Here is a 25,176-nt window from a genome sequence, read left to right as displayed (position 1 = left end):
TGTATGTATGTGAATTTTGATAGAACTCGGGTCGGATCTGACTCGACGGCAGTGAGTTTGGTTTTTGGGTTTTGTGTTATATATACTAAGTCTTAGTCAGTGTAATTGAAGGGAATAGTTCTAGAATGTCTTCTGTTATCTATAATGGACTTGTTTTGCTCATTTGTTTTGGGATGGTTTCATTCTTCAGGGCCTTTACTGCAGAATTCTTAGGTTTTGTTTTTTACTTACATCCTGGCACAAAATTCAGTCTAGAAGTATCGTATGTTTTTTGTTTTTTGTTTTTTTTTCCTTACCGACATCCTTCCTCTACCTACCTACCCAAGTTAACTGCTTTCCTTCTAACATCACCAATGTGAACAACCTGGAATATATTACATATTTTTTTCCTTTGATCCTATAACTAGGCAAATATACATTTGATGTACATATATATGTATTTGTGGTTTTAAAAACAATCTTTGTTTTATAAAATTAGAATTACATTTTTGCACTTTGCAGATAAAAAAAGGCAATGACATTTTTCATATTCTACTTAAACACACTTTAGATAGGAATACTTGTGACAAATTTAGCTTTGCTGTGTTTTAAATCTAACCTAAATTCTTTGAAATTATAAAATTTAAGTTGGACCATAATAAATGATTATAAACATTTAGCAAACATTTTAGTGTGGCTAAATTTTTTCACCCTGAAAAGATTTCTTTCATTTATTTATTCCCCATATTGTTTAAAAAAAGACTTAATGAGAGGTTAAGAAGATCTTTTAAGCTACTTATAAATCTTAGTTTCTTGGGTTTTATATACTTAAAATCTAGTAATGTAGACCATTGACTCTAGCTAAATTACCTGAATCACTGTACTTTGAAAATAAAAATTATGTTGTACAAAGTGCTTCTGTGATAAACATATATAGTATTTCTTTCACATGTGAGCTTTTTTTTTTAAGGTAACATTTTATTTAAATTTTTAAAAATAGTACTGAATGTGAAGTAAAAGAAATAGTCTTCTCTCACCACAGATAAACACTGTCAGCAGTTTATAGGCTGTTTGCTGTATACATACAATAAATATGCTTGTGATCACCATCACACTGCCACACACATGACACCTTTAAAACAATGGAATCATAACATTCATACTATTCTATCACTTACTTTTGCGTTAAAAAAAAAACACTTAAATATTTTTCTATATAGGTAGATATAGAATTACGTTATTCTGCATAGTATTCCATTATAATGATGTTCAACGATTTTTCTAATTGACTTTCTATTGATTATTACAGGCATTCAAAGTTTTTGCTGTTGCAACCATTGCAGCAGTGCATGTCCTTATATTTACATCTGCTTGCATTTGTACAAGTATCTCTGTAGCATGTTGTTGTTGTTATTTGCCATTGAGTCGTACCCGACTCATAGTGACCCCTCCTTGGGTTACCGAGGCGGTATCACTACGGAAGTAGATTGCCCATCCTTCCTTCCAAAGAGTGGCTGGTGGGTTTGAACCGCCTTTGAACCTTCTGGTTAGCAATCAAGTGCCTTAAGCACTATGCTACCAGAGCTCCTATCTCTGTAGCATAGATTCCTAAAAATAAAATTATGAGGTGAAAAGGCACATACTATTTAAATGTTAAAAGATACTGAACCATGTTCCTTGCCTAACATTCTAAGGCTCATTTTGATGTAGGTAAGTATCTTACCTCTCTGATCTTAGTTTTCTCATTTACAAAATAAAGATATATATATAGAGAGAGAAAGCAGATCCCTCAAACATATCTATTATGCATTTCCACAGAGTCAAAGTGGCAAAATGGTTAAGCGCTTGTCTACTAAGCAGAAGCCTTTCCACAGGAAAAAAGACCTGGCAGTCTGCTCTTGTAAAGGTTTTAGCCTAGGAAACCCAGGGGGGCAGTTTTGCTCTGTCGTATAGGGTGGTTATGAGTTGGAATCAACCAGGCAGTAGACAACAGCCACCACACAAATGGCCCCTGCACACATACACATACATATGTACATAAATCTGTATAGGGGTCTAAGGATTAGATGAGTTACTACATGTGAGCTTAGAATAGTGCCTATATAGGTGGGAGCTCTGCTAGTGTAGTGCCTAAGGCACTTGACTGCTAACCAGAAGGCTGGCAGTTCAAACCCACCAGCCACTCCTTGGAAAGAAGATTGGGCAATCTACTTCCATAGTGATAGCGCCTTGGAAACCCAAGAAGGGGTCTCTGTGAGTGCTCATTAAATGTTATTTTCATTATCATTATTATCTCAGTTAATGGCGTCACATCTCATATAGTCACAGACCAAAAACCCAGGCTCTACTTTCTGGATGAGTCCTGAACCTCCCCATTCTTTACCATCTCTTCTTCTATCACCCTAATTCAATCCATTGTCTTCTCTTACTCGTAAGTGCTGTTTCTAATTCTGTCCCCTCATTCTTCCTACAGTTGGAAGCACAGCCACCTTTATAAAAGCTCCAGTCAGATTATAGCATTCCCGCTTAAAACCCTATAATCATTTTTTATTGCAATTACAATAAAGTAAAATTCCTTACTTTGGTCCTCAAAGCCCTTTGTAATCTGGCTTCTGTCTGCTTCTTCCAACTCATCTCTTACCAGTGTCATCCATATTCGCTACATTTGAGCTATGCACTGGTATAATTTTTGTTCTTAAAGCATGCTAGATGTTTCCACTATAGGTTTTTTTTTTTTAAACTTTTGCTGTGTTTCTTCCCCTCCCCTCCTACCCCTGATAACCAACAAAGAAAGTTTCCTTCCATATATAAACCTTTCCTTGACTTTTCACAATAGTGAACTAATACAGTATTTCTCCTTCAGTGGTTGTCCACTGTAGGTTTTTATGCTTCCAAGTTCACTATGCCTGAAACATTTCTCCTCTACTTCTAATAGCTAGCTCATTCTCATCATTTAAACCTATTTATATGTCGGTTTTTATTTTGTTTTGTCTATCTGCAATAGAAAGTAAGCTATAGGGAGGGAGCTTACATTTGTCACTATATTCTTAGCACCTAGAGTAGTACTTGACATGTAATAGTTGGCTTAATGCGTTTCCTACTTCTGTAGAGATACTACCTCAGAAACCCAAGGAGGTGTCACTGTGAGTCAGAAACGACTCGATGGCAGTGTTTGGTTTGTTTGTTGCTTTTGTTAACTTGAGTGAGTGAAAATGACCACCAGAAAGCTTATACCAATTTAATACTGTACTACAAAACCATTTTTCCACATCTTTTCCAACTTTGGAGACTGTACAGGACAGAATAGAACTGCCGTATGGGATTTCCTAGACTGTAAACTTTACGGGAACAGATTGCCAGGTCTTTTCTCCCAAGGAGCTGCTTGCAGGTGTGAAGCACCAACCTTTCGTATAGCAGCTGAGCACTTAACCAGTGTGCTACCAGGGCTCCTAACATTGCATATTATCAACATTAAATTATTGTCAGTCATATATTGAAACTGGTATCTTGTTTTAATTTGAATTGTGTTATTATGAGTACAATTGATCATTTTATCAGCCATTTGTATTTTCTGTGTGAAATGTCTGTGTCATTTGCCCATTTTTCCATTTAGTTTTTTCCTAATTAATGTATAAGAGCTCTTCATATATTAAGGACATTATTTCTTTATCATATATGTGATATTTCTTACAGTTTGTCTGAAGCGTTTTATGTTTTAACCATTTGTTTTGTACAGAATATTCTAGTTTAGATATAGTTAAATTTACCAGTCATTTTCTTTCTTTTGTATTATGTTTGTTGTTGTTGTTATGCGCTGTCAAGTTGGCCCTGACTCATAGCGACCCCTCCTTGGGTTTCCAAGGCAGTATCACTACGGAAGTAGATTGCCCCACCTTTCTTCCGAGGAGTAGCTGGTGGGTTTGAACCGCCATACTTCTGGTTAGCAGTAAGGTGCCTTTGGCACTATGCTACGAGAGCTCCTTGTATTATGTTTAGAAAGGCTTTTGCCCCTTAAAGATTATAAAAAATTTACTCTCTCTTCTCCCTTTCATCCAGGATTATTTATTGCTTCTGTTTCATAGGATAAGATTATATATATATATTTAATCCTCAGATGTTATGTTGTTCCTGGGTACTGTCAAGTTAGTTCATATTCAGAGTGACCACTGTGACAGAGTAGAACTGCCCCATAGGGTTTTCTTGGCTGTAATCTTTATAGAAGCAGATTGCCTGTTCTTTTTCCCATAGAGCCACTGGGTGGGTTTCAACTGCTTAACTTTTGGGTAGCACCCAAGCAGCTAACTGTTGTGGTACAACAGTCTCCTTCAGCTCAGATGGCTGGCCCAAAATATTTGTTGAATATTATATCATTTTGTTAATGATTTACGAATTCGTTTTTGATTATATAATGAAAGTATTGCGTTTGCATCTACTTCTGGGCTGTGTTCTACTCCTTCAATCTACTTGTCTATTCCAGAATTATTGCTTGATGAGCTCTGGTAGCATAGTGCCTGAGGCACTTGACGGCTAACCAGAAGGCTGGCGGTTCAAACCTACCAGCCACTCCTTGGAAGAAAGGTGGGGCAATCTACTTCCGTAGTGATACTGCCTTGGAAACCCAAGGAGGGGTGGCTATGAGTCGGGTCCGACTCAACGGCACATAACAACAACAATAAATTTTAATATTCTAATCTAGCCCCTCTCCCCTTGTCTAATGGACAGATCAGAGCTTGTGGAGTAGAACATGAAAGAATAACACTGAAGTCCTTTTGCCAAAAGATCTTAAAAAATTCTGAAAAAGAAAAGAGGATATTAAGTATATAACTGTTGAAATGCATTATAGGACTCTAGTGATTAATGTGTTAAGATATCAAAAACTAGAAATAAAGGTAATACATGAAAATACATTTTTTTTAGCATAGTGACTGATCAGTGTTAGGTACTGAATGTACATAATGAATGTTTTATTAATTACTTTTTTGTGTCATTTCTCCAAACCTCACTTTTCTCATCTGTAAAATAGGAATAATAATAGGTATTATATATATTGGGACAAACCAAACCCGTTGCCCTCAAGACGATTCCAACTCATGGTGACCCATGTGTGTCATAGTAGAACTGTATTCCATAGGGTGTCAGTGGCAGTGATCTGATAGAAGTGGATCATCAGGACCTTTCTAATGAGGTGCTGCTATGTGGATTTGAGCTGCCAGTCTTTCTGTTAGTGGCCAAGCACACACCATTTCTGCTACTTAGGGACCTCATTATACGTATAATTGAAGAATAATAGAGTTAATATATGTAAAGTGTTTAGTGTAGAGCCTAGCTTATATAATAAGCACTTGATAACTTATAAATATTTCATTTATCTCTTTTAATGCTCACAACAGTCTTACTTTTGGCTAATATTGAGAATAGCAATGGTTTAAAGACTTTTCTAGAAGGTAGCAGAGTAAGACTTAAACTTAAGTCTTTCTGAACCCAAAGTCCATGCTGCTAACTAAATATGCTATTTTGTAGTAATGCAAGTTATTTTATATGCTGATCAAAGTAATTTGTTAGTAATACTTATGTTCCCATATTTAAATAAGTTAACACATTGCCATCGAGTTGGATCCTACTCATAGTGACCCCTCCTTGGGTTTCTGAGGCAGTGTCATTATGGAAGTAGCTCACCCAACCTTCCTTCTGAGGAGTGGCTGGTGGTTTTGAACCGCTAGGCTTCTGGTTAGCAGTCAAATGCCTTAGGCACTACGCTACCAGAGCTACCTTAAATTAGTTAATCTACTAAAATTAATGAAATGAGTTGAACACAATAGTATCATTTATAGGGAGATAGAAAATAACATTGTTTAAAAAGGGAGGCTCTTTCACACCCTGGTATATACCCAATGGAATGAAAACATGTCCACATGGAAACTACAGGAATGCTCATATTCAGCATTATTCAAACTAGCTTAAAAGTAGAAACAAACCAGCTGTCTATCCACTGATAAACGGATAAACAAAATGTGGTATATCCATACAATGGAATATCACTCAGCCAAAAGAAGAAATGAGGATAAATGGTACTGCATAAGTGAACCCATAATAGCATGTGAAAGAAGCCAGCAACAGGCCATCAATTATATGTTTCCATTTATGTGAAATGTCCAGAATAGAGATGAAAAAAAACAAACCCACTGGCATAGAGTCAATTCTGATTCAGTGACCTCATAGAGCAGAGTACAACAGCCCCATAGGGTTTTCAAGGTGTAATTTTTATAGAAGCAGACTGCCACATCTTTCTCCCATGGAGAACTGCCTATCTTTGGGTTAGCAGACTAAAACTTAACCACTGTATGACCAAGGCTCCTTCAGAATAGAGACAAAAAGTAGATTAGTGGTTTCCAGGGTTTAGGTAGGAGGGAGGGGGAATGGGAAATTGCTGATGGCTATGAGTATTTATAGGAGCTCTGGTAGCATAGTGCCTAAGGCATTTGACTGCTAACTAGAAGGCTGGCAGTTCAAACCCACCAGCCACTCCTCGGAAAGAAGGTTGGGCAATCTACTTCTGTAGTGACACTGCCTTGGAAACCCAAGGAGGGGTCGCCATGAGTCAGGTACTACTTGACGGCACATGACGACAACAACAACAATGGGTATTTATGGAGAGATAATTAAAATATTCTGGAATTAGATAGTAGTGGTGATGGTTACACAGCTTTGGGAATATACTAGAAACCACTGAATTATACATTTTAAATGGGTGACTTTTGTGGTATGTAAATTAAATCAATTTAAAAGGGGGGGAGTCTTTCTGTTTGAACCTCAGTTTAGCTGCTTGTTTGCTTTATGTACTATGCAGTTAATTAAGTTTTCTTATCTGTAAAATGCATTTACCTTTGTGTAGTTATGAAAATTGTACATAAAATTTCTTAGCATAGTGTCTCACAAACAAGAAGCATTCACTAAGTGTTAGTTATTGGTATAAATATTATTGCCAGTTTCAACTTGCCTAAACATGGATAATTTTTTTTTTAAACGATAATTCTGATTAACCTTTATAAGATGCATCCTATGTGAAGTGTTCAATGTTTGATACACAGAGTCCAGAATATATCTGCATTGTTGCTTTTGATTTGTAAGTGAAACAGAAATAAAATATTGATTTGAAATGTTAACTGTTTAACTTTTTGTACAGTGTACCAATTTCAAAGTAAAGTTTTAAAATAGACATGAAAAAGTATTAAAAACAATTCCTTATGAATTGAAAAATTAAATAACAAAAAAAAATTACCTGTGCTCACGGCAGTGCTTACACCTTTTCTCATGTGCCAATTTATGAGTGCTAATCTGAAGACATTTATACTTTCACTTTTAAATTTATACCTAGAACAAAGTGCTTCTAATGACTAATGATAATGATGTTCTACATTGAAGAAGTTTCATGATACACTGTAGTTGAAATGTGAGACAGTATATTTAAAAGTTATATATAGTTGGGAAACATTGTAATTAATTAGACTCTGCTGCCATTTACTTCACTGTGAGTTTACAGTATGTTTGTAATTGATACAGATTCAGCGTTTATTGGAAGCACAGTCTCTGCAGCCCTGTTCCCCTAAGACAGCCACTGTTGAAGACAGTGTAAGACAAGTGGAGTTGATTTCCACGGAAGCACAGTCTTCTCCTGGCTTGCACATGAGAAAAGGTGTAAGCATTGCCGTGAGCACAGGTAATTTTTTTTTTATTATTTAATTTTTCAATTCATAAGGAATTGTTTTTAAAATACTTTTCCATGTCTATTTTAAAACTTTACTTTGAAATTGGTATACCGTACAAATAGAACCAAAACCAAGGTGATCAGAGTATAACTTATGTAATTTTCTCTTTATGAGATGAAACTATACCTGAAGACAGACATGAAACCATGTAACGTGATACATCGGTTATTTTTGCTACTATCCCCAGGCTGGACCAACTCTAATAAAAGAACTCGTCTGTAGTTTGCGGGATCAGGAAAGTTTCATGTGTACCTGGGCCTTGAAGGTTATGTAGGATTTAAATAGGTGGTGTTGAAAAATGGGAGAATAGATTGAGTAGAGGAAACAGTATGAGTTCAGTGGAAGAACTTAAGACACTATGAGTTGTCCAATTTGACTGGAAACATGAAACATAAAAAGGGAAAATGTGATAGTAATAACAGTTTGTGGTGTTGACGAAGAATATTGAATGTACCATGGATGCTAGAAGAACAAACATCTATCTTGGAGGAAGTACAGCCAAATGTTCCTTCGAAGAAAGGATGGAAGACTTCACCTCTCATGCTTTGGACATATTATCAGGAGGGACCAGTCCCTGGAGAAGGACATCATACTTGGCAAAGCAGATGGTCAGTGAAAAAGAGGAAGATCTTCAATGAAATGGGTTGACTCAGTGGCTGCAACAATGAACTCAAGCACAGGAAAGATTCTAAGGATGGCACAGAACTGGGCAGTATTTCGTTCTGTTGTCCATGAGATCACTAAGAGTCGAAACAGACTTGAAGGTACCCAACAACAATAACAGCTAATGTTTATTAAGCATTTATCATGTGCCTGGCATTATTCAAAGTGCTTGATGTATAACTGGCAAATCTGCAAAAGAAAGCAAAGATATCATTTTCAGGACTAAGGTGTGGTGTGCCTAACCCACGCCGTGGTATTTCCAGTCACTTTATATTCATGTGAAAGCTGGACAATGAATAAGGAAGACCAAAGTAGAATTGATGCCTTTGAATTGTGGTGTTGGCTAAAAACACTGACTATACCATGGACTACCAGAACACATCTGTCTTGGGTGAAATACAGCCAGAATGTTCATTAGAAGCAGGATGGTGAGACTTTGTCTCATGTACTTTGGATGGATGAGTTATCAGGAGGGACCAGTCGCTGGAGAAGGATGTATACTTGGTAAAGTAGAAAGTCAGCAAAAAAAGAGAAAACCCTCAATGAGATAGATTGACACTGGCTGCAATGATGGGCTCAAGCATAGAAAAGACTATGAGGACGGTGCAGGACTGGGCAGTGTTTTGCTCTGCTGTACATAGGGTCACTGTGAGTGGTAACTGACTGAACAGCCCCTGACAACAACACTGGGTTTGAGTGAGTTGCTGAGACTGGGGATCCCTTGGGTAAGAGGGATGAGGAGGCTCAATTTTAGACTTTCCCATGAAGGAGCCATGCATGAACAGCCTGAGGCACACACTCACACTGTATGGCTAGGCAGATGTTGTTGTTATGTGCCGACTCATCACCACCCCTCCTTGGGTTTCAAAGGCAATATCACTACAAAAGTAGATTGCCCAGCTTCCTTCCGAGGAGTGGGTGGTGGGTTTGAACCGCCAGCCTTTGGTTAGCAGTCAAGTGCCTTTAGGCACTACGGTACCAGAGTTCCTGGCTAGGCAGATAAGTACATCAAATTCACATACTGCCCTGTATTAATTATTAAGATCCTTAGGCTGCAGTAACATAAACCACCTTGACCTAACTTACACAAGGAAGAGGGAGGAAGTTGCTCGAAGTATATGGGGATGTTTCACTGAAGAAACCAAGGGCAAATGGAGCTGAATAACAGAAAAGAATAGAACTAGAAACTGGAATAACACTAGGACTCTTCTGCTACTCTGCATGGCTCTTTTACTCAAAGTTTTCTGCAGTCTTGCTTTTACTGCTTCTCCTGACTCAGAGGTCTAAATTTTATGTCTGTTACATAGTTCTAGCCATGTCTACAAATGAGCTTACTATCCCTCAGTCCCAATTTCAAATTCCAGAGACTCTGAATGGCCTAGTTTGAATTAGGCTTAAAGTCCTGGAACAACTTTCTAGAAACAGAGCCACATCTTTCTCCTGCAAAGTCGCTGGTGAATTCAAATTGTCACCCTTTTGATTAGCAGCCGAGCACTTAACCACTGCACTACCAGGGCTCTTTATAGGCCAGTGAGGGCTGTTTACTACAAAAAGATCACACTCTGGATTCTCAACAATTACAAAATATAGCTTTATTTATAGAATCTTACTCTGGTAGCTTAGTGCCTAAGGCACTTGACTGCTAACCAGAAGGCTGGTGGTTCAAACCCACCAGCCACTCCTCGGAGGGAAGATGGGGCAATCTGCTTCCGTAGTGATACTGCCTCAGAAACCCACGGAGGGGTCGCTATGAGTCAGGGCTGACTCCGACAGCACATGCCAACAACAAATAAAACATTTATAGTCCACATAAGTTATTCTCTTTTCTAATTTCTTCTCATGACACCTGAGTTATTTTTAAAAAATACTGTAATGGAACTGCAGAACTGTAAAGGGAAATATGAATAATAAAGACCTAATCTCTATCTTTTGAAAAAAAAAAAGTCCTGGATCAATTGTAAAGAGGAGTCTAGAATCACGTAATTGGCTGCAAGCCCACTTCTTTGGGTTGCAGAGGTGGCAGTTCCCAAGGAAAGCTGGGTGAGTAGGTGGGTGGGTGGTGGAGGGGTGCTTGTAAAAGAGATGTGGGTATTATGAGCTAAGTAAATACACCAAAAAAGTGTCAGTTTCCCTCTATGTCCTTGTAAAATTGTGTTTTTTACTGTTAAAATTGCTCATTAAGGAGCTCTGGTGGCATAGCAGATAAGGCATCTGGCTGCTAACCAGTTGCTTATTATCTGAATCTGCCACTAGTCTAAACTTTGTAGATCTGGGATTTAGAGTAGGTGCTGAATAAATATTAATGGAAGCCATTCATGTGTTTGAAATGATTTTCTGAGAATTATTTGAAAGATATTTTCAAACATGATTTTTAAACTTCATAAATTCAGAGTTAATTATTTACAGAAAAATAAATTGTTAATAGTTTCTTTAACTAAATGGACTTTAGAAGCACATTCTACAGTACTTAGGAAGGTTTTTCCAAAATTTTCCCTGTTTTTGTTTCTTAAATTAAAATTATAAAAGTTTAATGCATGTACAATTGAAAAATGCTTTATTCATTTATTTATTATTTATTTTCATAGAACCACTCAAGTGGACCATCAAGTTTACTTTTTGATTTATTTTTTGAGTTTAACCATTTCTTTAAACCACTGTATATGAAACAGTGTTTTCCTGTTTGTGGCGTTCATATCATTTATGGTAAAACGATGATTTTGGGTGGTATACAGATGAATATTTTATACTTTTTAGATATATTTATTCTTAGTATTGGAAAAATATAATTAGCATATCAAATCTGTGATTTCGTAGATATTATTGCTTTGATAAGGAGCTCTGGTGGCATCATAGATAAAGATTTACAGCATTAGAAAATTGACTGGACAGTGATTTTGGTTTTTTGGTTTTATTATTTTGATGATAAGGGTAAGTGATTTAAAGAAATATAATAAGCAAATAATAATAAATGAACATAGCTCTGCAAATATTGTGAAAGTGATCCATAAAATTTGGGAGACATTTGTCAGAGAATTCAGGTATTCTGTGTTTTCTTAACTCTTTATTCTTGCCAAAACCACCAGGTATTTTAAATACCTACTGATATTACACAAGTCTGATGCATTGCAAATATAGACTCATAAATACTGCATTTAGGGATCAAATCAGAGAGCCAGGAAATTTGTATTTTATATGTATTTCTCTAGGTATTCAAAATAGAAGTTTCCAACACCCACTCCCCACTCCAAATTGTATTCAGAAATTTAATATGCAAAACAGATCATTTGGAACCACCTCCTCTTGAAAGAACCTTGGGAGATTGGTCAGAGCCCCAAAAGACCACTTTCCTTTTAATTCCTTAGCTTTCCACCCTTTACCTACCTGTTGGTGGCATTTCTGAGGAAATACAAAGTTCTAGGTAATTGCATTAAAATAGCATAGCTAGTCCTACTTAAATTTGTTTGCCAGAGAATTATTTTTAATAGTTGAATGTTTATTTCAGAATTTGTTAAATTATTTAACCACCAGGTGCTAGCTTGTTTTGGAATGCAGCAGGTGGTGATCAAGAGCCTGAAACTCAGCAGAAGCAAGATGATACCAAAATTTCCAGTGAGGATATGAATTTTTCTGTTGATATTAATAATGAAGTCACAAGTCCTCCAGGTAGTGCATCTTCATTAAGAGCTGTTGATATTCCCAGTTTTGAAGAGAGCAACATTGCTGTGGAAGAAGAATTTAATCAACCCCTCTCTGTATCCAAGTAAGGATTCTGATTCAGTATTTCATCCTAATTTTTTTCTCTTCTTAAATTCCAAAACTCTTTTGGTCTTCTAACTCAGAAACTATTTGCCTTCTAAATGTTAATTTCATTGATATCCTTGCCTGATATGGTTCCTATGTAACTGACAGACCTGAGCCTTCTAGAATCACTCCCAGATGTCAATCATTAGACATGTTATAGTCTGACTGAATCAGAAATCTGAAGAATACTTCAAAAATACATGCCTTACCTTAGTAATTTTGATACATTAGGTCCCAGAGGGATACGGGGCCTCAAATTTTGTAATTTTCAAAGGTACCTTATATTGCAATTATATATAAAGATCTTTATTTTTGAGAAACACAACTTGAATATTTATAGATGAAACTATAGTTATCTGGGATTTGCTTCAAATAAGATGAAATGATTAGGGGTATAGTTGAAACAAGATTGGCTGTCATTTGGCAAAGGAGTAGGAAAGGCAGGAGACAGATTATGTAGGACGTGGAAAGGAATTTTTACTTTATTCTACATTCATTAAGAGAAGCTGTGGTGGCACAATGGTTAAATGCTTGGCTGCTAACCAAAAGGTCAGCAATTTAAACCCACTACCCATTCGCAGAAGAAAGATGTGGCAGTCTGTTTCCATAATGATTACATCCTTGGACATCCTGTGGGGCAGTTCTACTCCTTCCTATAGGATTGTTCTGAGTTAGAATCAACTCAAAGGCAACAGGTTTGGGTTTTTTTGGATTTTTAAAACCAGTGGAGGATTCTAGACAATGGAGTATTATAAGCTGATTTTTGTTGTTTGAAGACTATTCTAATTTTGTTTTGTTTTGTCTTAAAGGAGCCCTGGTGGCAAAACTGTTAACCACTAGACTGGTAACTGAAAGGTGGTCTGTCTAAACCCACTCAGTGGCTACCTGGGAGAAAGAATGACGATCTCCTCCCGTAAAGGTAACAGCCTAGGAAACCCTGTGGAGCAGTTCTACTCTGTCACATAGGGTTGCTGTAAGTTGGAATTGACTGAACAGCACCCAACAATAATATAACGGTTGTTTTTGGGATAATAAACTGAAGAGAGCTAAGGGTGGAAGTAGGGAGACTGGTTAGTAGATTAGAAACCAAGTGAGATGAAAGTAACTTGGACTTAGGGTAGAAGTGGTAAAAGGAATCATATGTAGAATAAATAAAAGTAGAGGAATAATGTAAGTTTAAAACACCACAGGGTAATATCATACGGAGCAGTTAAAATAAGTGAACTTGGCAATGGGGCAGGCAGTAGATTACTATTTTTATAATAAATTCTGTGATAATATTTTGAGTTATTCTGATTATAATAAATATTAAAACAGTAAATAAGCCCTTCCAGTAAACTACTTTATTCTCTTCTCTCAGTATAGTGTGTATGTTAACCATGTAATTCGATTAAGTATATATAGTGTGTACTACAGTCTATTGAAAAGATCTTTTGTGTACATGTCTCTTGCACTGGATTGAGTTCCTTGGAGGTTAGGGATATTTCTTTCATTTTAGAACTTGACCTAGTATCTGATTTCCCATATTAAAACCAAAACCAAGCCTACTGCCATTCAGTTGATTCTGACTCAGAGTGATTCAATATGACATGGTAGAACTGCCCCACAGGGTTTCCAAAGATATAATCATTATGGAAGCATATTGAATCACCTTTCTGCTGTGGAGCAGCTGGTGGGTCCAAACTGCCAACCTTTTGGTTAGCAGCTAAATGCCTTAACCGCTGTACCACCTGAGCTCCTATTCTCATGTTAAGTGTCATAAATGTTCACCGATAAGAACAGTTTAGAGGGAACTTCAAGGTCCAATTTTATTTGAAATACTTGTAGAAATTAAAGACAAAGAGGAACAAAAACCGTGTTTATCCTTACTTATCCTTCTTAATTCTGTAAACTACAGACTACTTTCTGGAATTGTGGGTTTTCTACCATCAGCTAGTTTTTCAGTCAGAACTTTAAAAATCTCAGATCCATTGTGATTTTTAACTTCAGAAAGTAGACTTGAGTTAATTGATAGAAAGCAGTTAATTGCTTTTTCAAAGCAATTAATCAGCTCTATTGATTCTAGTACATAGCACTAGATGTAAATCTAATCTTTGTTCAGCATAATGTATTGATTTGGATTAAATAATATCTCCCTTGTTGTCCATGATGGTTTTACTGTATCTCTAGGATCCTTCCCAAACATCTGATCTGATTATTAAGTATTCGTGGTTGGCACCCAGTTCCATGGGTTTCCAGTTTCCCTCGGATGCCTTGCTGCCTGTATTGGTCTTTCTGATGTTAAAGCAGTCTGTGAAGGATACATTTACTTGCCTTCAGTTTAATTGGTTATTGATTGCTTTTTCCCAGTGGAGAGTAGTGGCATGTGGTATTTATAGAGAATTTTAAGACGATCCTTATTTTTCTTTAGAAGCCATGCCTTGAGCATACCTACTAATACTTGCCATAGTAGAACTGTCTTTTAAAGGTTTGTTTTTTTGTTTGTTTGTTTGGTTTTTTTTTTTTTTTTTTGCTTTTTGAAAACCATATTTGAGGTTTGAGTCCTTTAATGTTTTGGTTCTTTTTTCCTGTATTTTTCAACTTTTATTTTTGCTTGCTAGGTTAGACACCAAGACATACATATTTTTAAATCCTTGAAGATGCAGTGTAACAGTGATTAAAAGCATGGACTAGAGTGCTAGACTGCCTGATTGGAATTATAGCAGTGTGATATGGGCAGGTCTTATAACTTTGACTAGGTTTTCTCAACTATAAAATGGGGATAATAAAAGTACCTCCCTCAAGTGATTATTGCGAGAATATAATGAATTCATATATGTAAAGCATTTAGAACAATGCTTAGAAAGTTTTATTTAAGGCAAAAAATAAACTATTTACACCATAATACAAACCTTAGTACCTAAGTACCATTAGCATTTAGTTAAAGATAGAATAAGGCAAACTTAGTAACTGACATGGTCCTGCCTTAAAAATAAAGTGCTTTGCAAATGTTTAAATAATAATAAAAAAAATCGTTCAGTATACAAGTAATTTCTCAGATAGCCATAAAATCTCTGAAGACTAAATTTCTGCTTCTGCATTTGAAAGTTTTGATGTTTTCATTAAAGTGAAATAGTTCACATGGTTGAAGATAAAGGCTTAATCTGATATTTGGACACATGGAGAGAAGATGAAGAGAACTAGCAGTTATTATCACCTGCAATTTATATTTGGTACTATCTCCTTTAATCCTATCTCAATTTCTTCAACCCTGAGAGGTGGGCATTGTTTTCCTTGTATTATAGATGTGAAAACTGAGGCCCACAGAGATTAAGAAATGTGCCCAAGACATGATAAACACACAGATAGCTGTGTAATATAAATGAGAACACATGTGACATTAAGTGATAAAAGGAAGGAGAAAAATAAGAGAGATAAAAGGAAGGGGTTAATGAGAATTAAAAGAAGCCCGGGTGGCACAACAAGTGCTAGGCTACTGACCAAAGGTTAGTACCCAGCAGCTCCTGTAAAGATTGAAAACCAAACAACCAAACCCACTGCCATGGAGTTGATTCTGACCCATAGCGACCCCCACTGGATTTCCGAGGTAATTAATTTTTACAGAAGTAGATTGCCCCGTCTTCCTCCTGTGGAGCGGCTGGTGGGTTTGAACTACCAATCTTGTCCCTGGTCCTTTTTTTTTTTTTTTTAATGATTTAGTAGTCAAATGCCTTAGGCACTATACCACCAATCTCCTCGCTGTAAAAATTACAGCCTAGACATCTTATCTAACCTCTTATTTAACTGTAGTAAATGGACCAAAACCTGGAAATTAGCATTAGTATAGTACTATGAACAGCAAAATCAATTCTGATAGTACCAGTTTTTCCATTAATGTCCTTTTTCTGTTCCAGGATCCAGCATAGGATACCACATGCATTTAGTTGTTATGTCTCCTTAGTCCCATTGTCACCATTCCTCCCTCTTTCCTTGTCTTCTATTGGTTGGTGGGTGGTTATGTGCCGTCGAGTCAGACCCAACTCATAGTGACCCCTCCTTGGGTTGCCAAGGCAGTATCACTACGGAAGTAGATTGCTCAACCTTCCTTCCGAGGAGTGGCTGGTGGATTTGAACCATCAGCCTTCTGGTTAGCACTCAAGTGCTACCAGAGCTCCTTGTCTTCTATTATTGGGACACTTTTGAAGAGTTGTTGTTGTTGATAGGTGCTGTTGAGATGGCTTCAACTCATAGCAAGCCTATATACAACAGAATGAAACACTGCCCAGTCCTGTGCCAGCCTCACAATCCCTGCTACACCTGAGTCCATCGTTAACAGCAACTGTGTCAATCTGTCTTGTTGAGGGCCTTCCTCTTTTTTGTTGACCCTCTACTTTACTGTTTTGGTTACCTAGTGCTGCTCTGACAAGAATATACCACAAATGGGATGGCTTTAACAAACAAGAGTTTATTCTTACAATTTGGAGGCATTAAGTCCGAGTTCACAGTGCCAGGCTGTAGGGGCTGTGTGAAAGCCCCTCAACCTTGGGCTTCAGCTCTGCCTCTTGCTCCTGGACCACTGAAGCTAGAGGCATCTCTTCACTTAGGCAGCTACTGGCTGCTGACGCTAACAAGCCGAAGGTCAACAAACAAAATGGCATAGTCCTAATGTTACCAAAGAACACGGCAGGCCATTGATTCAAGTCCATTGAAAGTCCCAGGATTGGCAGAGCATGGCAGGCTGCTAAACAATGGCTCGGCTACATGCAGGTTTCAATCATGCCATAAGCTAGAGACCATTCCCCAAGGCTTCTTCTTATGTACGGGAGGCAGACCACGTACCCAAAGGCAGCAACTCAGCTGCTCCCAGTAGATTCCACCATGGAGTTGATTACCAGTCTCACCATGGGGAATAACTCCATTCAGCTGCCCAGCCACTCAACCAGGGCCAGCCAAGTTGACACACAACGTAACCACCATGTTTACCAAGCATGATAACTTTCTCCAGGGAATGGTCCCTTCTGACAACATGACCAAGGTAGGTGAGAGGAAGTCTGGCCATTCATACTTCCAAGGAGCATTCCAGCTGTTTTTCTTCCAGGACAGATTTGTTCGTTCTTTTGGTGGTCCATGGTACGTTCAGTATTCTTTGCCAACACCACAACTCAAAAGCATCAATTCTTCTTTGTTCTTCCTTACTCATTGTCCAGCTCTCACATGCATATGTGGTGATTGAAAATATGATAGCTTGGGTTAGGCACAACTTAGTCTTCAAGGAGACATCTTTGCTCTTTAGCACTTTAAAGAGGTCTTTTGCAGCAGATTTTCCCAGTGCAATACATCGTCTGATGTTTTGGCTGCTGCTTCCATTGGTGTTGATTGTGGAGCCAAGTAATTTGAAATCTTTGGCAGCTTCAATCTTTTCTCCATTTGTTGTGATGCTGCGTATTGGTCCAGTTGTGAGGATTTTTGTTTCCTTTATGTTGAGATGTAATCCATACTGTAGACTGAAGTCTTTAACCTTCATCAGTAAGTCCTCCAAGTCATCCTCACTTTCAGCAAGCAAAGTTGTGTCATCTGAATATTGCAGGTTGTTAATGAGTCTTCTTCCATTTCTGATGCCACGTTCTTCTTCATATAGTCCAATTTCTTGGCTTATTTGTTCAGCATACAGATTAAATAAGTATGGTGAAAGGATACAACCCTGACACACTCACTTCCTGACTTTAAACCATGTAGTAGCCCCCTGTTCTGTTTGAACAACTTCCTAGGCTATGTGTAGGCTCCTGACGAGCACAATCAAGTGTTCTAGAATTCCTGTTCTTCTCAATGTTATCCATAATTTTTTATGATCCACACAATCAAATGCTTCTGCATAGTTAATAAAACACTAACATCTTTCTAGTATTCTTTGCTTTCAGCCAAGATCCATCTGACATCCACAATGATATCCTCATTCCATATCCTCTTCTGAATCCAGCTTCTGTTTCTGAAAGTTCTCTATCAGTATACTGTTGCAACCATTTTTGAATTATCTTCAGTAACATTTTACTTGCATGTGATATTAATGATATCATTCTATAATTTCCACATTCCGTGGGATCACTTTTCTTTGGAATGGGTACAAATATGGATTTCTTCCAGTCAGTTGGCTAGGTAGCTGTCTTCTAAAGTTTCTTGGCATAGATGAGTGAGTGCCTCCAGCACAGCATCCATTTGTTGAAACATCTCAACAGGTATTCCGTCAATTCCTGGAGCTTTGTTTTTCACCAATTCCTTCTGTGCAGCTTCGACCTCTTCCTTAGTACCATTGGTTATTGATCACCTCCTAAAATGGATGAACATAGAGCAATTCTTTTTTCTTTGTTTTTTTAATTGTGAATTGGGTGAAAGTTTACAGAGCAAATTCACTTTCCATTCAGCAGCTCACATATACTTTGTCTCATGACATTGACTACAATTTACCACACTGCAACAGCTCCCCTCCCACTTCTTCACCATAGTTACCTCTTCCCTGTGTCCTTCCCTCCCATGCATTCCTGCCCCCTGAGCTATCTTCCTGTGCATACACAGCCGTTCTATTCTCCCATGATTGATCTCTCCAAGGAGTGTATCTATCGATTGTAAATGTTCACCTCATATGCCTGTCTTTTGTTTGGCTGGAAGCCACAGGAGTTGGTCCAATTCCAGGCCTGAAGGGCAGCTAGGAGCCATAGTCTCAGTGGTTCCATTAGGCTCTACCAGACCAGCAAACCTGGTCCCCTTTTTTATTTATTTATTTTTTTAATGATTTTGAGTTTTGTCCTACATTGTTCTCCCATTCTATCCAGGATCTCCTACCTAGATCCCCCTCCAAGTGGTGGACAGTGGTAGCTGGGCACCATCTAGCTCTTCTGGTCTCGTAGTCATATAGGCTGAGGGTCACATGGTGTATGAGTCACTTGGACTAATTGTTTCCATACATCTTTGGTTTTCTTCATTCTTCTTTGCTCTGGATGAGGAGAGACCCATCGTTGCATCTAGATGGCCACTTTTTTGAGTAATTCTTTTTGGTACAGTGACTGTGTATTCCTTATATCTTCTTTTGATGTTTCCTGCATCATTCAGTATTTTTCCCCATAGAGACTTTCAGTATTGCAACTTGAGGCTTGAATTTTTCCTTCAGTTCTTTCAGCTTGAGAAATGCCGAGCGTGTTCTTCGTTTTTGGTTTTCTAACTCCAAGTCTTTGCACATTTCATTATAATAATTGACTTTGTTTTCTTGAGCTGCTCTCTTCTGTTCAGCTCTTTTATCTTGTCATTTTTTCCATTTGCTTTAGCTACTCTCCATTCAAGAGCAAGTTTCAGAGTCTCTTCTTCCTTTCCTGTCTTATTAATGACCTTTTGCCTTCTCCATGGATGATGTTCTTGATGTCATCCCACAATTCCTCTGGTTTTCATTCATTGGTGTTCAGTACATCAAATCTACTCTTTAGGTGGTCTCTAAATTCAGGAGGGATATGATCAAGGTCATATTTTGGCTCCCATGGGCTTGTTTTAATTGTCTTCAGCTTCAACTTGAACTTGCATGTAAGCAGTCGATGGTCTGTTCCAGTCAGCTCCTGGACTTGTTTTGGCTGAAAATACTGAGGTTCTCCATGACCTCTTTCCACAGATGTAGTTGATCTGATTCCTGTGTACTCCATCTGGCAAAGTCCACATGTATAGCTTCTGTTTGTGTTGGGGAAAAAAGATATTTGCAATGAATAAGTCATTGGCCTTGCAAAATTCTATCATGTGATCTCTAGCATTATTTCTATCACCAAGGCTATATTTTCAAAGTACAGGTGATTCTTTGTTTCCAACTTTTGCATTCCAATCACCAGTGATAATCAACACATCTTGATTGCATGTTCAGACTGCAGAAGTTGGTAAAAATCTTCAATTTCTTCCTCTTTGGCTTTGGTGGTTGGTGTGTAAGTTTGAATAATAGTAGTAGTAACTGGTCTTCCTTGTAGGCATATGGATATTATCCTATCACTAACAGCATTGTACTTCAGAATAGATCTTGAAATACCTTTGTGACAATGAATGCCATGCCATTTCTCTTCACTTTGTCATTCCCGGTATAGTAGTTCATACGGTTTTCTGATTCAAAATGGCCAAATCCGGTCCTTTTCGGCTCACTAATGCCTAGCATATCGATCTTTATGTGTTCCATTTCATTTTTGACAACTTCCAATTTTTCTAGGTTTATACTTCATACATTCCATGTTCCGATTATTAATGGATGTTTGCAGCTGTTTCTACTCATTTTGAGTCATGCCACATCAGCAAATGGAGGTCCTGAAAGCTTTACTCCATCCACATCATTAAGGTCAGCTCTACTCTGAGGAGGCATCCCTTCCCCAGTTGTATTTTCAGTGCCTTTCTTCCTGAGGGGCTCATCTTCTGGCACTGTATCGGGCAATGTTTCAGGGCTATTCATAAAGTTGTCCAGTAATATATCAGATAGTGTTTCACTGCTATTCATAAGGTTTTCACAGGGCAATTCTTTGAGAAGTGGGTGGCCCCTTCCTTCTTCTGAGTCTTAATCTGGAAGCTCCACTGAAACCTGTCCAGATGTGACCTTGCTGGCATTTGACATACTGGTGGTATAGCTTCCAGCCTCCCAGCAGTATGCAAGCGACCACAATAAGACAAACTGACAGGCAAGTGGTGGTTTTGAAGAATACTGGTCGATTATTTTGTAGAATGACTCTTAATTTAGAATTGTCTGATACTTTCTCGTGATTAAATATGCATCTTGCATTTTTGGCAGGAATACTACAGAAGTGGCATTGTGGCCTTTTCATCATATCAGAGAGTGTATAATGTCATATGCATCATTAACCTTGATCATTTAATTAAGGTGATGTCTTCCAATTTTCTTCACTATGAAATTGCTATTTTTGTCTTAGTTAATAAATACCTTGAGAGAGATGTTTTGACACTCTGCAAATAATATCTTTTCCTAAAGCTCCTAAGACACTGTTTTTACCATCTATGAATCTTGCCTGGAGCACTTATTTATTAATAATTATTAAATAATTATTAATAATAATCTGCTTAGGGTTGATGTTATATTTTCCTCATTCCTTTTATGTTTATAAATTGTCATTCTTTTCCCCTATATTTTTTTATTTCTTCATTTTAAAATTTATATCAGTATGGACCCCTGGATATTTATTTTATTCTATGAGTTATTATCCAATACCAATTTTTTACTCAAATTTTTCCAGTTTTGCTCATTCTGAGCTCTTTCAGATTTGCTGTTGTTTCCTTTGGACATGCTTCATCCTTTTTTGAGTACAAGCTCATGATAATTTTCTACCACCACAAGATGTTCCATGCTCATCTTATATTTTCACAGCCCCAGTCCCGGAATCTACCTCAGAAATGAGGAGCACTTTTCCTTTTATAGAGAATGATATTTGGAATTTAGAATCTGGGCACTAGGATATGTTCTGTGTTTCTAGAGCCTCTTAGCAGGCAGCTAGAAGAGTGTGTGTGTGTGTGCACGTGCGCGTGCGCGCGCATGCTAAACTAGGCATATGATTGCATCCATATTTCTGTATTTACCTATCTGTATATACATTAAAATACTTGAATTCAAATTGATCCTCCATTTCCAATTCAACACCACTTTGCCTTATTTATAATTTCTTTTCCCAACAGTGGGAAACCTGGCTCTCATACAATATATTTGTATGTACATATCTCATCTACAATACATTTACTTATTTGTTCAATCATGCACGTATAAAGTATGCTAACCCATACTCCTGACAGCCACCACTCATCTGTCAGTTTGTTGTACTGTGGTGGTGGTGTTGTGATACTGGAAGCTATGCCACCAGAATTTCCAGTACCAGCAGGGTCACCCATGGTTTCAACAGAGCTTTCAGACTAGGAAGGAGGATGTGGGAGTCCACTTCTGAAAAATTGGCTACTGAAAAAACCTTATAAATAGCAGTGTAGCACTGTCTGATATAGTGCAAGAAAACCTTATAAATAGCAATGGATAAGATTACAAAGAATGGGAATTCCAGAATAATTAATTGTGCTCATGAGGAACCTTACATAGACCAAGAGGCAGTTGAGTGTTCAAACAGAAAAAGGGAATACTGCATGGTTTAAAATCAGGAAAGGTGTGTATCAGGGTTGTATCCTTTCCTCACACTTATTCAGTATGCTGAGCTAATAAACTGAGAAGGTGGACTATATTATATAGAATTGGAATTACTAGGTCTAAAGTTAGGAGCTCTGGTAGCATAGTGCCTAAAGCACTTGACTGTTAACCAGAAGGCTGGCGGTTCAAACCCATCAGCCATTCCTCAGAAGGAAGGTTGGGCAATCTACTTCTGTTGTGATACCGCCTCGGAAACCCAAGGAGGGCTCGCTATGAGTTGGTCCGACTCGACGGCACTTAACAACAACAACAGGTCTAAAGTTAAGTGCATATATAATTTTGCTAGGTATTATCACATATCCCTCTGGAAGGGTTGCATAAGTTTGCAGTCTCCCTAGCAATGTATGAGGTTACCTGTTTCCCCCACAGCCTTGCCAACAGAATACTTGATCATTTTTTTTAATTATTGTTTTTAACAGTCTGATAGGTAATACATGGCTTCTTAGTGTTTTAATTTTAAAAATTATGAATAAGTTTGAATGTTTTTATGTTGAGGGCCATTTTTATATCTTTGTGAATTGTCTTTATATCTTTACCAGTTTTCCATAGGATTTTAGGTTGTTTGATACTCAGTTTTTAAAAATTCTTTATAAGAAATACTAACTCTTTGTCTGCAGTATATGTTGTAAATATTTTTTCCCAGTTTGTCAGTTGTCTTTTGATGTGGTTTATGATTTTTTGCCATGTAAAGTTTTTCACTTTATATAGTAAAATTTAGTGATCTTTTCTAAGAATTCTATTTTAACTAGTGTTTTACAAAGACGCGTTTCAGTTAATGTTTTTGAGCTTATTATATAGCAACGCTGTACTTGGTACTTCATATGAAGTTAAAAGTAATAATGTGCCAAGAATTAGATACAATCTAAATTTTAAACAAGAAGTTTTGTTAGAAAAACCAAATTTTATCCATAAAATGAAATATTATGTAACCATTAAAATTTGTTTTTAAGAATATTTAATGAAATGAGAATATACACTTCATGTAATATTTGTTGTTGTTATGTGCCGTCGAGTCGGACCTGACTCATAGCAACCCCTCCTTGGGTTTCTGAGGCAGTATCACTATGGAAGTAGATTGCCCCATCTTCCTTCCGAGGAGTGGCTGCTGGGTTTGAACCTCCAAACAGCTTCCCTTAGAGTACTGCCTTGTCAGTGAAGGCAAACATGGATATACGGGCAGATAGATGGGTGGACAGGCTGAACTATTAGGTGTGTCTATGCAGGGGTTAAGACACATATATAGAGTTAGCAGATAGTGTTTCTACAAGTGTATCTGTATGTTCCATAAGAATTCCCAGGCATATATATAGTAGAGCTGACAAGGGGCAAGGTTGTAGTTACTTCTTAGCCACAGCCAGCTACCCAGAGGGAGCGAGGAGTTGGACCTGTGGGCTCGGGATCATAGTCACAGGGGACATAAGCTCAATTGGCATAACATACTACACAAAACATTGTTCCACCTCCTACTTTGGCGAGTAGCAACTGGAATCTTAGAAGCTTGCAAGCGGCCTTGTAGATGCAGTGATGGGTCTCTCCTCGTCCAGAGCAAAGAAGAATGAAGAAAACAAAAAATTCATGGAAACAGTCCAAGCGACTGGTACACCATGCGATCCTCAGCCTATACGACCATGAGACCAGAACAACTAGATGGTCCTCAGCTACCACTGTCAACCACTTGTAGGGGGATCCGTATAGGAGATCCTGGATAGAGTAGGAGAACAATGTGGAACAAACCTCAGAATTCTTTTTTTATTTTTTTAAAAAAAGCAGGTTTGCTGGTCTGATAGAGCCTGATGGAACCACTGAGACTATGGCCCCTAGTTGCCATTCAGGTCTGGAATTGAACCCACTCTTGTGGCTTCCAGCCAAACAAAAGGCAGACATATGAGCTGCACATTTACATTAGATAGGTACACTTCTTGGAGAGATTCAATCATGGGAGAATAGAAGGGATGTGTATACACAGGGAGACAGCTCAGGGAGCAGGAATGAATGAGAGGAAAGAACACAGGGAAGAGGTAACTATGGGGAAGTGGGTGGGGGCTGTTGCATTGTGTTAAATTGTAGTCATTGTCATGAGACAAAGTGTATGTGAGCTGCTGTATGGAAAGTGAATTTGCTCTGTAAACTTTTACCTAAAGCAACAATAAAAATTTAAAAAAAAAAAAAGCTTCAAAAACTACATATATAGTTTTGCAGAGAAAAATTATAGATGGAAATACTCTAAAATATGCACAGTGGTTATCTTTGAGTGTTTAATTGCCTTTGGCTCTGTTTTCTTCCCATGTGGTAAAACTGAACAGTTTCTTAGCCTTGCTGTGCCTCTGTTTCCTTATCTTAAATGTTGATAATATCTTATCACTTAAGTTTTTTGGTAAGGATTATATGAGATAATGCACTTACAACAATGCCTATCCTATAATAAACATCTTACTAGCTAATGTTTCCTCTAATGGCCACAGATTGCTATTGTAACAAGGTAAGTGTTTTTTTAAATAAATATTATTTTCTCTATTTAAAAAATATTTATATTACTAATTTTGAAAGTAACACATGCTCATTGGAATTTAGAAAACACTTAAAAGCATAAAGGAGAAGTAAATGATACCAAGTATATATAATTACAAATGGCAGTTTATGAACTTTAATTTGACTGGAATCTTGACTATATCTTAAACCTTGAAGTGAACAATTATATATTAAATTTTGGGGTGTTGTTGTTGTTAAGTGCCATCAAGTCGTTTCTGACTCATAGCGACCCCATGCACAGCAGAACGAAAC

At 37.5% G+C, this 25,176-nt stretch overlaps 1 protein-coding gene across 1 annotated transcript in view; it reads left to right on the top strand.

Moving 5' to 3' along the window:
- STIL (STIL centriolar assembly protein) overlaps window positions 1–25,176 on the top strand; it is a 97,995-nt gene that overhangs the window by 65,105 nt on the left and 7,714 nt on the right. The window contains exons 11-13 of the mRNA XM_007946725.1: window positions 7,540–7,696; window positions 11,937–12,168; window positions 24,163–24,165. Coding sequence (XP_007944916.1) covers window positions 7,540–7,696; window positions 11,937–12,168; window positions 24,163–24,165 — 392 coding nt within the window. The remainder of the gene's footprint in view (window positions 1–7,539; window positions 7,697–11,936; window positions 12,169–24,162; window positions 24,166–25,176) is intronic.

This window comes from Orycteropus afer, unplaced genomic scaffold, assembly GCF_000298275.1.
Source record: "Orycteropus afer afer isolate SDZICR_OR568_19922 unplaced genomic scaffold, OryAfe1.0 scaffold00169, whole genome shotgun sequence".
Lineage (NCBI taxonomy): Eukaryota > Metazoa > Chordata > Mammalia > Tubulidentata > Orycteropodidae > Orycteropus > Orycteropus afer.
Note: the sequence above shows the minus strand (reverse complement) of the source record. Positions and strands in the feature narration are given on the sequence as shown.